Source organism: Equus przewalskii, chromosome 4 (assembly GCF_037783145.1).
Source record: "Equus przewalskii isolate Varuska chromosome 4, EquPr2, whole genome shotgun sequence".
In the NCBI taxonomy this organism is placed as follows: domain Eukaryota; kingdom Metazoa; phylum Chordata; class Mammalia; order Perissodactyla; family Equidae; genus Equus; species Equus przewalskii.
This window is the reverse complement of record NC_091834.1, coordinates 57550398-57562480: the sequence shown is the minus strand read 5'-3', so window position 1 is coordinate 57562480 and position 12083 is coordinate 57550398. Positions and strand designations below refer to the sequence as shown.

Below are 12083 nucleotides of genomic sequence, written 5' to 3'. Positions count from 1 at the left end.
GTAGGGCCAATTTGCTATCAACAGAAGGTTCTGTATTTATGAGCCCACTGGCGACAGCAGTGCTAGGTCTATAAGGAAATAAGTAATAACTTAGTATAGATATGATTTCCTTTTTTTTAAATTTTATTTTTTAAATTGAGGTATAGTTGACATTCAACATATTAGTTTCAGGTGTACAATGTAATGATTCAATATTTCCATATATTGCAAGGTGATTTCCTTTTTTCTTTATCAATTTTGGAAATTAGAAATCTATTACAAGAGATCAGCCCTATCAGAATATCCGATGGTTTAGATGGCAGTTTCAGAACACTAGGTTCTAAGTATGAAAATTTCACTGTAACGAAACAAATTCCCCTTACTTAGACATCACATGAAACTAATTTTTATCTCCCTACAAGAAAACATTTTGTGGAAATGCATATTCTAGGTAAGTTTGAAATTCCTAAGCTCAGAACATCTAAGACATGTACTCAAATGCCTTAGTGGTATACGATTTATAAAGATAAAGATAATTCAACAAACGCGTGTGGGTGTTTCTACTCCCACTATAAAGGCAATCAGATAAACAAAAAAAAGAGTCTAATCACATAAAGGAATATAAAACTATTTATTGACCACTGTTTACCAGTATTTACAATAAAGTAAACAATATACAGTTGGATAACATTCTGATTACTACAAAGTTACTGTTTTTCCTGGCTTCTGGTGAACCAGTAACCCAAAGACTGAGAAGTCTGAGCCTACATGTAAAGAATAAGTTGGGATAAAGAAAAAACATGCAGGTCAAAGAGTTTAGATTACAAGTTCGTTCACCCATTTATTCCAGCAGGTCCTAAATCGCCAATCTTCAACCATCTGATTCGGTTTCCATGAACAAAATCTTACACATTCCACGAATCATGTCCTCTTAGTCACTATACTCCAGGGATTTCAACTTCTTGTAAAAGAACGATTCACTAGAAGGAACCTTTAAATGTCCACTTAATTAAGTGTTGCTTACCTAATTAAAACACACCAGGATTTGTCTAGTTTTCTCATTTGGGTGGGGAGGTTGTTGGTAATGATAAAATTTTCCTTTCAGGGTTTTGCAAATAAACTTGCCATTTATATGACTGTAGGTATGAATTCTGATATGTCTAAATTTTCGAACTAATTACAAAATTACCTCTTTAATTTGAAAGGTTAAGGCTTCAGGAAAAATTTCAATTAAACTTCAAGTGATTTCTTTCTTAGGTTGCTCAAAATGATGGCATCCCAAAAACATAGGCTAATCTATGGTTTTGAAATGCTGTTTTGTTTTGGTGAATGATTAACAAAAAAAAAAAGAAAACCATTGACACATGTATTTTATGTATACACACATCAAAAAACCCCTAAACAAACAAAATCCCCAGTATGGTCCTTAGGCATACGAGTTAAACAAATTCTGATTGAGTTATGCCTATGGAGATTTTCCCCAACATTTAGAAAAGCTGTTCTCTAATGCAGAGGAGTAATATACCATGGTATCAAATGTTCTTCTCTGATAAAGGAAGCAACTACAGAAAGCTTTTATTTGTTCAAAGTAACCAGTGCTATAGATGCAAAAAAAACCCCCAACAACTCCCTCAATATTACTTCAAAACGAACATATCAAACTTGATTTTCATTAGAATGTAGTTATTTTTTCACACTAATAAACCAAAAAACCAAGACTGAGATTTTATATATATATAAATATATATAAAAAGCAATGCAAACAATTATTGAGCTTCATCTTCTGGACAAGAATGCCAAGTTAGTCTCTCTTCATAAAAAGCAATTACAATTTGAGGACATTTCATATTTGCCTCTTTTGCCAGCACCAAGTCTGCCTCATCTGAATCTTTCCTGTTGTGAGGAAAAAAAACATGCAGTTAAAAGTCTAAATTATTTTGGTCAACTGAGAACCATTCATTTAAGAAATCATAATTCAATCACAAAAGGTAAGTTCTTCAGGAAGGTTATGTGGTAATTGCGGCTATGTTCCAATAAAACTTCATTTTCCAAAACAGGCCAGTTTGCCAATCTTTGCTTTAAAACAGCATTAGCAAAAGTAACTGGAATCATCCTTTCCACAGATAATTACTCTCTACTTAATGATGAAAACTATTTATAAACCTTTCCTTTCCTAGATAAGGCTTCACAAGTTTTTAAAAAACATGCTTTACTTTAAAATATAAAAGCAATCACCTGCACACTTACCATTTCATGAGAAACATTAATTCTCCACTGCTGTCTGTGGCACCAATTATTCGTTCAGGATCAAGACCTCTGGCAAAGCCTCTTGGTTTATCAGCCTGCTTAAAAGAGGTTAAAGATTTATTTATATAAATGCTGCCAGACCTTTTTCCACATAGCAAACTAATAATATTAACTTCCACAGTTTTCATGATATGTAGCTTTTTTTGGGTGAGGAAGATTGTCCCTGAGCTAACATCTGTGCCATCTTCCTCTATTTTGTATGCGGGAAGCCACCATAGCATGTCTTGATGAGCAGCGTGGTGTATAGGTCCGCAGGTGAGATCTGAACCCACACACCCTGGGCCACTGGAGCAGAGCGTGCAAACTCAACCATTACATCACTGGGCCAGCCCTAATACGTAGCTTCTAAATAACTTTCCAATAGTGAAACAGAAGTGGCTAGGGCAAGAGCCCATATTTAGTACTAAAACACACAGTAATTCCCATTAACCTTACAAGCAGAAAAAAACAAATCTGGATGTCTAAAGTATTCTGGATTGCAGTCAAGAAAACAGACAACTTTCTTCATCCAAAGACATCAAAGGCAGAAGTGTGTGAGCACACAGAAAAAAACTAATCCCTTTATTTCTGGTAACTCTTATCAATTAGTAATCATAAATTCTTCAAAGTGTTTCAAATGACTTTCAGGAATTAGTCTAAAGTACTCACATATTTTTAAAGCACACACAAAACAGTAAAAACTTTAAAACTCAAGACTAGTCAGTATTGTAATCAATCTGAATTACAGGAAACCTTATAAAACACTCAGTGTAACCAGTGGTTCTCAAAGTGTGGTCTGAGAATCCTTGAGACCTTTTGGGAATGTCTATTTATCATCAAGGTCCCCTCTTCCATCTGTGACTTTATACCTCCACCAAACAACCTAACAGCAAATCAAATGCAGAAGTAGAACTGTCCTCTATTAAGCCAGACAGTGAAAATTTGCAAAAATGTAAAATGCCACTCTTCTCATTTAAAGTTATTTTTCATGAAGTTATAACATGCAGTAAGTTTTGCAATTCTTAATAGAAGACAAAACTATTTCAGAAACTTATATTTTAATTTCTAATACAGTTTAAGCAATGATAGTTAAAACTCATATAAAAAGTCCTTTGGGATCCTCAGTAATTTTCTGGAGTGTAAAGGTGGCCTGAAAGCAAAAAAGGGTGACAAGTGCAGAGACCAACAAAACTTTTCTCCCTACCAGACTTTTATATTAATATCCCATCTTTGGAGTAGGATTGCTTGGGTTCATTAGAATGAGGGCTGTAACATTCACTAGTTGTGTGGCTTTGGGCAAGCTAACCTCTGTGGTTCAGGTTCATTATCTATAACGCAGGAATAATTATGCTGTCTCACAGATATTTCATAGTATATGAAACACAAATTAAGTTACTTAGAACACTGGCATATTGTTAAGGGCTCAACACAGGATAACTATTGTTATTAAACAGTGCTTCTGTTGAGTATGTGGCTGACTTTCAATTTACCTATATCAATTAAGAGGTACCTTTTTGCTCGGCCTGCTAAAGCATTCAGAACCAAATTTATAGCCAACCCTGTTTCTCATCTGTAAAATGGGTATAACACCTATAGTCTTAATAGAGTTGTCATGAAGATTTAAAACACTATCTAGAAAGTACTTGGCATCCAGTTCAAATGATCAAATTTTAAATCTAAAGACCTTATCAATAAGTCTGTATCGTACATTTAGTCCTTAAGCCTAAATACTAATTCAGAACCAAGACCTTTTTCCAAATTGGCATGCTAGGCCAGTAGGGAGGACAAGTATAATGTTTTTAAGTTGAGGGTAGAAGCAAGGAGTTACGTGATTTGCCCAAAGCCACAGAGACATTAGTAAAGCAAAGACTGGGTCAAAATACACATGTGGTGAATGAACCAATTATTCAAGCCAATAAAGCATACAAAGTTTTTTATTATCAAAGAGTATATACTTCAAAATCAAAGCACTATTTGGGAATACTTTGGCAATACAAAGATTGGCAATACATGCCGAAGTGAAGTACTTTCTGGTGGTCAATGCCGCTAATGGCTTACAATCAGGATGTGCTATGTATATTGTAAGGTACTTCAATGACCTAATCTTAGTGGTCTTTACATTTACAACTGCCTGTCTTGGATCACTGGAAATTGTCTGATCAGGGATCAAATCCTTGAATATACGCAAAATAACACTAGCACAACAATTTAAGTGGTATAAGAACTTACTGCACATTTATACAATGTAGGCTAAACCATGCCTATCCCTTTTGTCCTAAATATTAAGAATTTAGGAAAAGCTTTTTAATGATATTTTAAAAGTATCTGAGTTTTTAGAAGTATCTTAAAAGTATTTAAAATCAAGCCATCAACCTTTTACAAAAAGCCAGTCTGGTGGGCAATATTTTATACTTACAGTATCTCTTTTCTTCTTTGATTTGCTATCATCAGACTCACTGTCAGATAAAGATTTCCTTTTTGTACCATCTTTTTCTTTACCAGCTTTTTGAGAATTAAGAAATGCTTCAATTAACTCTGGACAATCTAAATTTTCTTCAGGTTCCCAAGTATTGTCAGCACTGTGTTCAGTCAAAAAAAAAATTCATTCAATTAAACATGGTTCATCACCATCATCCAGATCCACTAAATATGTATCTGAAAAGCTGTCCTCGGTACTGCAGATGCTAACCACTTCCTCCCTATCCTCCATTCTTTTGAGGGAATCTTGCTTACACTTGCTTTTGTGCTTACTTTCACAGCCTCTACCAAGTGGGCAATCTGCTACAATACCTGCAAGTTAACGGAATCTGATTTTAACAGAATAACTGGAGCTACTAGCTTTCCAAGTTACGTAGACAACCCACTTCAGAATTTCTCTGGAAATTTTTAGAAATGCAGATTCCTGATTCCTCCCCCAAATTACTTTATCAGATTAATCATATCTGCCTAGGGTTAGGGCCTCCAATACTTTGTGTGAAAACATAACAATTCTGAGGCATTTTCAAATGTAAGACAGTATTTTCAATTTCTGCTGGGGTGCTCAGAAATGACATACAGCAAGGGTTGGTAACCCAAAAGTCAAATCTAGCCTTTGGATGGTGGATAAACTAAGAATGTTTTTCACATTTTTAATAGGTTGGGAAAAAATTTCAAAATGAAAATTACACGAAATTTGAATTTCAGGGCCCATTAACAAAGTGTTATTAGCAGACAGCCATGCTCACTTATTTAATGTAGTGTCTATCATTGCTTTTGAACTATATTCGCAGAGTTGAATGTTTTGACAAGATACCTATGGCATACAAAACCTGAAGTATTTATCATGTAATTTTTTTAGGGAGAAAGTTTGCGACCCCTGATACAAGGCTGAGACGACCATTTCTGCATGTTTTTCAGAAGAGCTGGAACAAAAATGAGTATCAATTGCCAAACGTGAAAGTAAGATCATCCTACACTAGTGACAGGCTTACTAATTCTGTGTGCTCTCATCCAAAAAGCCTTTACAGAACGAATAGGATGAAACTACTCATTTTAGAGATGCTGGGAAAGGTGCCATTAAGTCCTGGTTACAACTTGGTCTGTTGACATCCTAAGACTCTACAATTGGCAAATCTAAATTAGAGGGTAGAGGAGGACAAAAGAGCTGAAGTGGAGCCTCCGTTCTGTAGTGTTATTTTCATTACAGCCTTCTATTATTAATTAATGCATTACATTGTCCATAGCAGGTTCTCAATCAGAGTAGCAGCCTTAAGTTTGGAGAGAAAGAGGGAGTTAATTTGCTAACACTTTGGTGGGTAGGATGTAGACAGACTCTAGTGTCTCATGGGATTCTTAAAAAAAAAAACCAAAACCGCCTACCAAGGTAATCAATTCTTTGGCACTGGTTAAACCTACTTTTAAAATAGTTGAGACTTACTTTTGCTTGGTTCTGCCAGCTGCAGGAAATTCTTCTAGTGGTAAATTATGAACTTATGATAAATACTTAAGCTCAACTAAGGGTACTAAGGGTACCAGAAGGATAAAATAGGGAAACCTAAATCTTACATTCAACTCATAATACCCAAATTGCTATGGAGGCGACTTTACATGTAAACGTTGGGGGAAGTAGAGAACAGACATCTGAAGCCTCGTAATTTGACCATCATATCCCGCATCTCCACCATGCTCAGAAAATTGCTATTCATCTCCACAGAGACATTTTCAACAGTCCCTGCCCATGGAGCCTTGCTGTTTTTGTGGTGTACAGCAGAAGAATCAAAATAGATTAGTACATGATAAACCTAAGTTAAGAGTATAATTTCTGCATGTAAGTTACTTACAAGACATCTAACATTATAAAGAGTGATTATGAGAGGAATTAGTAACAAGCAACATGAGGAACTAGGGAGCTTAAAAAATGCCCAGACTCTACTTCTTAGAGATTAGGATACAATAAACCCAGCATAGGACCTGGATTACGATGAGCACTTCTGTTTAAGACTCACTAATCTACATCATATAGCTTCAATGTTTTTAAACGCCCTCTGCACGTGGGGAAAACAATGTAAATTAGGTATTCTAATTAGTACAAAATCTACATTAAAACACATCACCTACATAGTAAACTGCACTCTATAATTCTATAAATTTGACTCTCCAAGGTAATTAACTTCAAATCTGCTTGGTTACAACTTTGAGCTAAAGAACTGACTCTTTTTAAACAGATCTCAAACAAGATAACCCAGACTAAAGGTGTCCTTTAAATTTGAAGAAACCTGTGGGAAAACTGGCAAAAGATCTCAGGCAAAAAAAATCTTAAACACCACTTAGGTGCAAATATATAATAAAAAGGATGTTTCTTACTCTGTAAATCCCTTCCACTTGAGGAAATACTCCACTTTCCCATTCACTACACGTCGATCTAGTACTTTTTCCACCACAAATTCTTCAGGCTCTGCCTCTTCAACTTTTTTACTCTTTCCATTTTGTTTCTTTCCCATTTTCTGCTAAAACAAAACAAAAGAGAAATTTAAGAAACATCTCTTTTGATTTTTGAGTACACTTTCAAGGCTAAATTGCTTAATCATTGCATCTGACACCTAAATTCTTACTTCTATACCCCAAGGCAGACATCTTCTGAAAAGATAAAAGTCAACGGATAATCAATAAAATAAAGGCATGCTTAATCCTGATGGTTTAGCTCAAGCCTATCACCCACCACCCTTCACTGAAATAATTCAATCAAAAATATTTTCTGGAAAATACTGGTATCTTTTCCGGGTCTTATTTTTGTCTAGTCTCGAAGACCAAGTTTACTAGAGTTTTCACTCATTTTAACTGCAACACAGGAAAAAACAACTAGAAAGTATTAGAGAACGATACAGAGGAAAATTAAGTAGCAGTGACAGGTTTTATTAAGTGAACCACAGACCCATTAAAACTACGGCCCCCAAACACTAAGATCCCCTTTCCCAATTCAAACACCAATGTTAAAAATGTCAACAATATAGAAAAGAGATATGTGCACAACGAAAGCACGTTTCAGAATCCTGCTATTAATTGCAGGGGCAACCAAGGAGACCATGAATAGATTTAAAAGGACGGATTATTTTTCCACAATCTCTGTAGATAATATTACTGACTACTTGGAACAAAGGTATAATGCTGTCACTTCAAGAGACTAACATGCTGTACTATTTTTATTCTCTGTGAAAAAATTCTCCTTTCTTGGTTTCTCAAGACAAGGAGTCTAAACTGATAGCCAACGAAACTCACTTTAAATGAGTTTCTAGGTTTTTTCCTTGTGTAACACTATTTGTGAGCAGCAGACCAGGCTCAACCTGCCATTTTCCAATAACTCAGATTTGTTACGAGGATTGAAAATGGATATTTTTAAAAAACAGAAATGGTTAACAGAAGAGAGTGAGAGGGCAAAATCCCAAACGTTATGTTCATTTTAAAATTATTTCATCTTAAAACAGGTGCTATTAACAAATCTTAATTGCCTCATCACTAAAGTCATCTCTCAATATAGCATACAAGTTAACAGCAATGCCTCAAGATTGCAAAAAGACATTAAAACCATCTAGTCATTCAGAAGTCTACACACAAAGAAATAAAAATCCTCCAGAATTTAAAAAAAGTGCAGCAAACATCTGATTTTGTTGGATACCATCTCCAAGTCAGGCTTTACAATTTCCATTAGTCAAGATACTTGGGTATTGTACCCAGCCAGATAACTTTCTGCTTCTGTATAGCAAAAGGAAGCTTAAGAATGATAGTGGGAGGAGTGGAGAAAACTTGGTTGTAGGCAAAAGCTTATTATATACTGATCCTAAATAAAAACAAAATAGCTATGTCCATGAAGGTAAGAGGTTAACAGAATAAAGAGGATGACAAAAATAAACACAGAAAATGAAAAACATAAAAACCCTAAGAAAAAAATTTGGCATAAAAAATCAAGTACTACTATGGCACTCATAAGCTAGTTTCAAGTGCTCATCTGTTTCTTTTAAAAGAAAATTCACTCACTTTACCATTTAAATCATAGTACACATCTCACAACACTATTTTAAAATGAAAAGTCAATAAAAACTTTTAAAGTTGTCAATTTGTGATCCTTTAAAAAAGGATAAAATATTTAAATATCAGTAAGTTACAGACACTGAAGACTATCAAACTGTGTGCAAAAGCAATTTAATTTTAATAGAATTATCTATTTGCTTACTTTCTGTATCTATATTCATCCTCAAAGCCTCATGGACAGCTAGTTCCTTTCCCATCCAATACTTGAAGAACACAAGTGACCATAAAGCCAATTCATTATCTCTACTTTGGTTTACTGCTTATGGAATTTTAGGAACAGTTCAATCCTGAGGGGTGATAGAAGATGCTATGTGTGCTTTTTCCATTGATGGCTTTGATGGGAATCATCTGTGCCACACAGACTCACCAGATAAGCTTCATAGTTCATTTTTTGTTTCCTAGGACATTTGACTTAAATGTGCAAACTAATGATGGCACAAATTAAAATCACCAACTTGCCCCTTTTAGTGTGAAACCCAAGAAGAGAATATACAAACCAAAACCAAGTGTTTTGCTTTATTTAGATATTAACACTCACCTTTATATGCTTGCAATTACTATTAACACAATATGTTAGAATTAAATACTATGGGAACCATAACGTTGAATTTCGTGATTTTTATATGACTATTCCAGTGTTTTTAAAAAGCTGATAACTAGACATGGCTTTACACATTTGCAGAACTTTTAATGAAGTCTGACAATGCAAACTTTGGATTTAAGAAACTGCTAGAGAGAAAAAATTGCTCAAAAGATCAAATCCTTTCTCGTTCCTGGACACACGCGATTTTGTTCGTCTTGTGTACTAATAACACTGCAATGATTTAAATTTAAAGCCCATCTGTATTTTAGAATAAGCAAGTCTGAAATATGACATGACGAAAGTAATTTGGAAGATTCACTGACTTTTTGCCCCAATTTAAGCGTACAAGGCGCCTGTTCTTTAAACAGGGCAATACTGAAAATACTTGCTTTCTCTAGAATTCAGTACAGAGTGATTCAGGGGATATTATGCCAATCAAAAAGGCTTCACTGCTTAGTCTATGCTTTGTAACATATTCTTCCATTTACATAAATTTGTGCATTTTTATTACAAAATAAAAACAGTAAAATTTGTATTGTGCTATCCTCCCAAGATTAGCTTTCTTTAAATGAATTAAGATACTATTAAGCCAAGTCACTAAGTATCTCAACATAACGATTTCGTTTTGGCCCCTAATTCTCTCCATAACAACACTGGGGAGAGTAGGGACTGGGGAATATATATAGATGTAAGTTTCTCAACCACAGAGATGCAAAGTTATAATTTTTGGGGAAAAAAAATTGAGTTAGATCCTTACATATTTTAGGTTTTCGTTAACTTACCAATGTAGTTTTATTGGAGGCCATTTTTTATTGCAGACTTGAAGAGCTATTACTAGAAAAACGCATGACAGTTAAAAGGAAGTTTGCATGACACAAAAAAAGTAGGTAAACACAAGTTTTGTTTGGATTGCAACCCCAGGTATGCAGCGAATATTATCAAACATGTATACAAATCCACTGAGAAGCAGTTTTGAGCTCCTGTGTTAATTAGACATAATATGCCTGAGAGTACATCAGTGTTCTAACATACGGGTCTAGGAAACCTTACTGGGGACATTGGTACTTGAGACAGCTTCACTGGTTGAAAACAGCAGATAAACGTTTTTTCAATTCAAACCCCACTTACACCGTACTATTTTTTTAAAAAATGGCCAAATATTTTGGTTCAAAATCGGACAACTACCCAATCACAACGGTAAACTACCGTGAATTTTTCCTCTAGATCTCTTAACAGGCCGAAGAGTCGCCTGCGTAATCCCAACTTGGTTTCTTCTTAGAACCCCTCCCTCTTCCCAATCACTAGTTAAAAAACTAAAGGAAAAACAGAGCGAGATGCTCCAGTCCCATTTCGTGCCACTTTTGAAAACGCATCACCTCCTCTGTCCGTCCATCTGCTCCCGCTAAGCCTCAGGCCCCACCCGGCTTCTGCGGCCTACACGCCGGGCGCCCGCCCCCCACCCGGGAGCGCGGGCCGCGTGGTCAGCGCAGCCGCGGGGAGAAACAAAGGCCGCGCGCGGGGGCTCAAGGGCACTGCGCCACGCGGCTCGCGCCTCCCCCGGCCGCGGCCACATAACGGAGCGCCCGCCGCCGACTCCGGGAAGCGGGCCGCGCGGATGCGGGAGAATGCGCCGCCCTCCCCGGAGGCCCCGGTCGCCGACCAAGCCCGGGAGGGGGAGGAGGGCCCCTCATCTCGATTCGGGATGGGGGAGGGGACAGGGAAATACGCTTTGTCTAGAAATAAGGTGGCGGACGCCACAGCTCTCTACGCTCTCGGGGATAGTCTCGTGCCCCCAACTAGCTACAGGCGCCGGCGCAGCGCCAGGCCCGCCGCCGGGTCTCTGCTCCTTCCCGCCACCTCCCGACTCGGGGTGGGGCGAGAAGCGGGGTCTGGGGGGCCTGGGCCGCATGTGCGACCTAATGCAGCACCACCGAGGAAGAGCTAGAGAGAAAGAAAAACACCGACTTCACCGCCTCCGAGCTGCTCCGGGTCCCGGGTCTGCGGCGTCTCCGGCCCTGCACGCCTCCAGCTCCAGCCACATCCGAGGGGGAGGGGGCCGGGGAGCTGCGCGCGGGGCCGCCGCGGGGGGGAGGGGATGGCACCGCCCACGCCGGGCCGCCGCCAGGGGCGGGGCGGGGGGGCGCGCGCCCGGCGGGGGGGAGGGGCCGCGCGGCGCCGCGCCCGCCGGGAGCCCGGGCCCAGGGGGAGGGAGGAGAGCGGCGGGGACCGCAGCACTTACCGTGCGCAGCGTGGCGCCGGCTGGTCCCCGGAGGGCAGGGGAGGGTAGGGGGAGGGAAGAAGGAGCGAGGACTGGGACGAGAGTCTTCTCGGCGGAGGCGTTTTTGCTTCGCAGCAGCAGCCGGTGGCGCCAAAGCCGGGCCCCGCCCACTTCCTCGCCCCTGGGGGTGGGTGCCTCCAAACGCTGGGGGTGAGGGGGTGAAGACAAACTTGGGTGGGAGGAATCGGGGACGAAGAACGAGGGCCCCTTTCGGACCACCCTCTCCAAAGACCTCTCCTGAACCCGAGGGGTCAATTCCAAAGACGTCGGCCGGGGTAGATTGGTGGAGCGTGAAGTGTAATTTGTTGACTAGAGTCGCTTCGGGTGTTTCCGGAAGGGGCCGAGTCTGTCCTCTGCGCAGGGGAGGGCGTGGGGGAGGGAAAACGCAGGAGG

General features: G+C 38.9%; 1 protein-coding gene across 12 annotated transcripts; it reads right to left on the bottom strand.

Moving 5' to 3' along the window:
• Positions 1-591: 591 nt before the first annotated feature.
• On the bottom strand, positions 592-11792 carry CBX3 (chromobox 3). Of its 12 annotated transcripts, none has more exons than XM_070616050.1 (6): positions 11652-11792; positions 10195-10246; positions 7108-7250; positions 4682-4844; positions 2227-2324; positions 592-1872 (listed from the first exon to the last, which is right to left on the bottom strand). In XM_070616050.1, the coding sequence occupies exons 2-6, from the start codon at positions 10216-10218 to the stop codon at positions 1746-1748; spliced, it is 555 nt and encodes a 184-aa protein (XP_070472151.1). In that variant the 5' UTR covers positions 10219-10246; positions 11652-11792; the 3' UTR covers positions 592-1745. The 12 variants fall into 12 exon arrangements, with proteins under 12 accessions (XP_070472151.1, XP_070472153.1, XP_070472155.1 ...); XM_070616052.1 differs by having other exon boundaries at positions 2227-2321; XM_070616054.1 differs by having other exon boundaries at positions 7108-7247.
• Positions 11793-12083: the final 291 nt, after the last annotated feature.

Excerpts from the sequence above, each read along its gene's own strand:
- CBX3 (XM_070616050.1), bottom strand. The coding sequence starts at position 10,218 with ATGGCCTCCAATAAAACTACATTG. Across the intron at positions 4,845-7,107 it reads AAGTGGAAGGGATTTACAGA|TGCTGACAATACTTGGGAAC; the intron begins GTAAGAAACATC and ends GACTGAACACAG. Across the intron at positions 2,325-4,681 it reads CAAAGAAGAAAAGAGATACT|CAGGCTGATAAACCAAGAGG; the intron begins GTAAGTATAAAA and ends ACCTCTTTTAAG.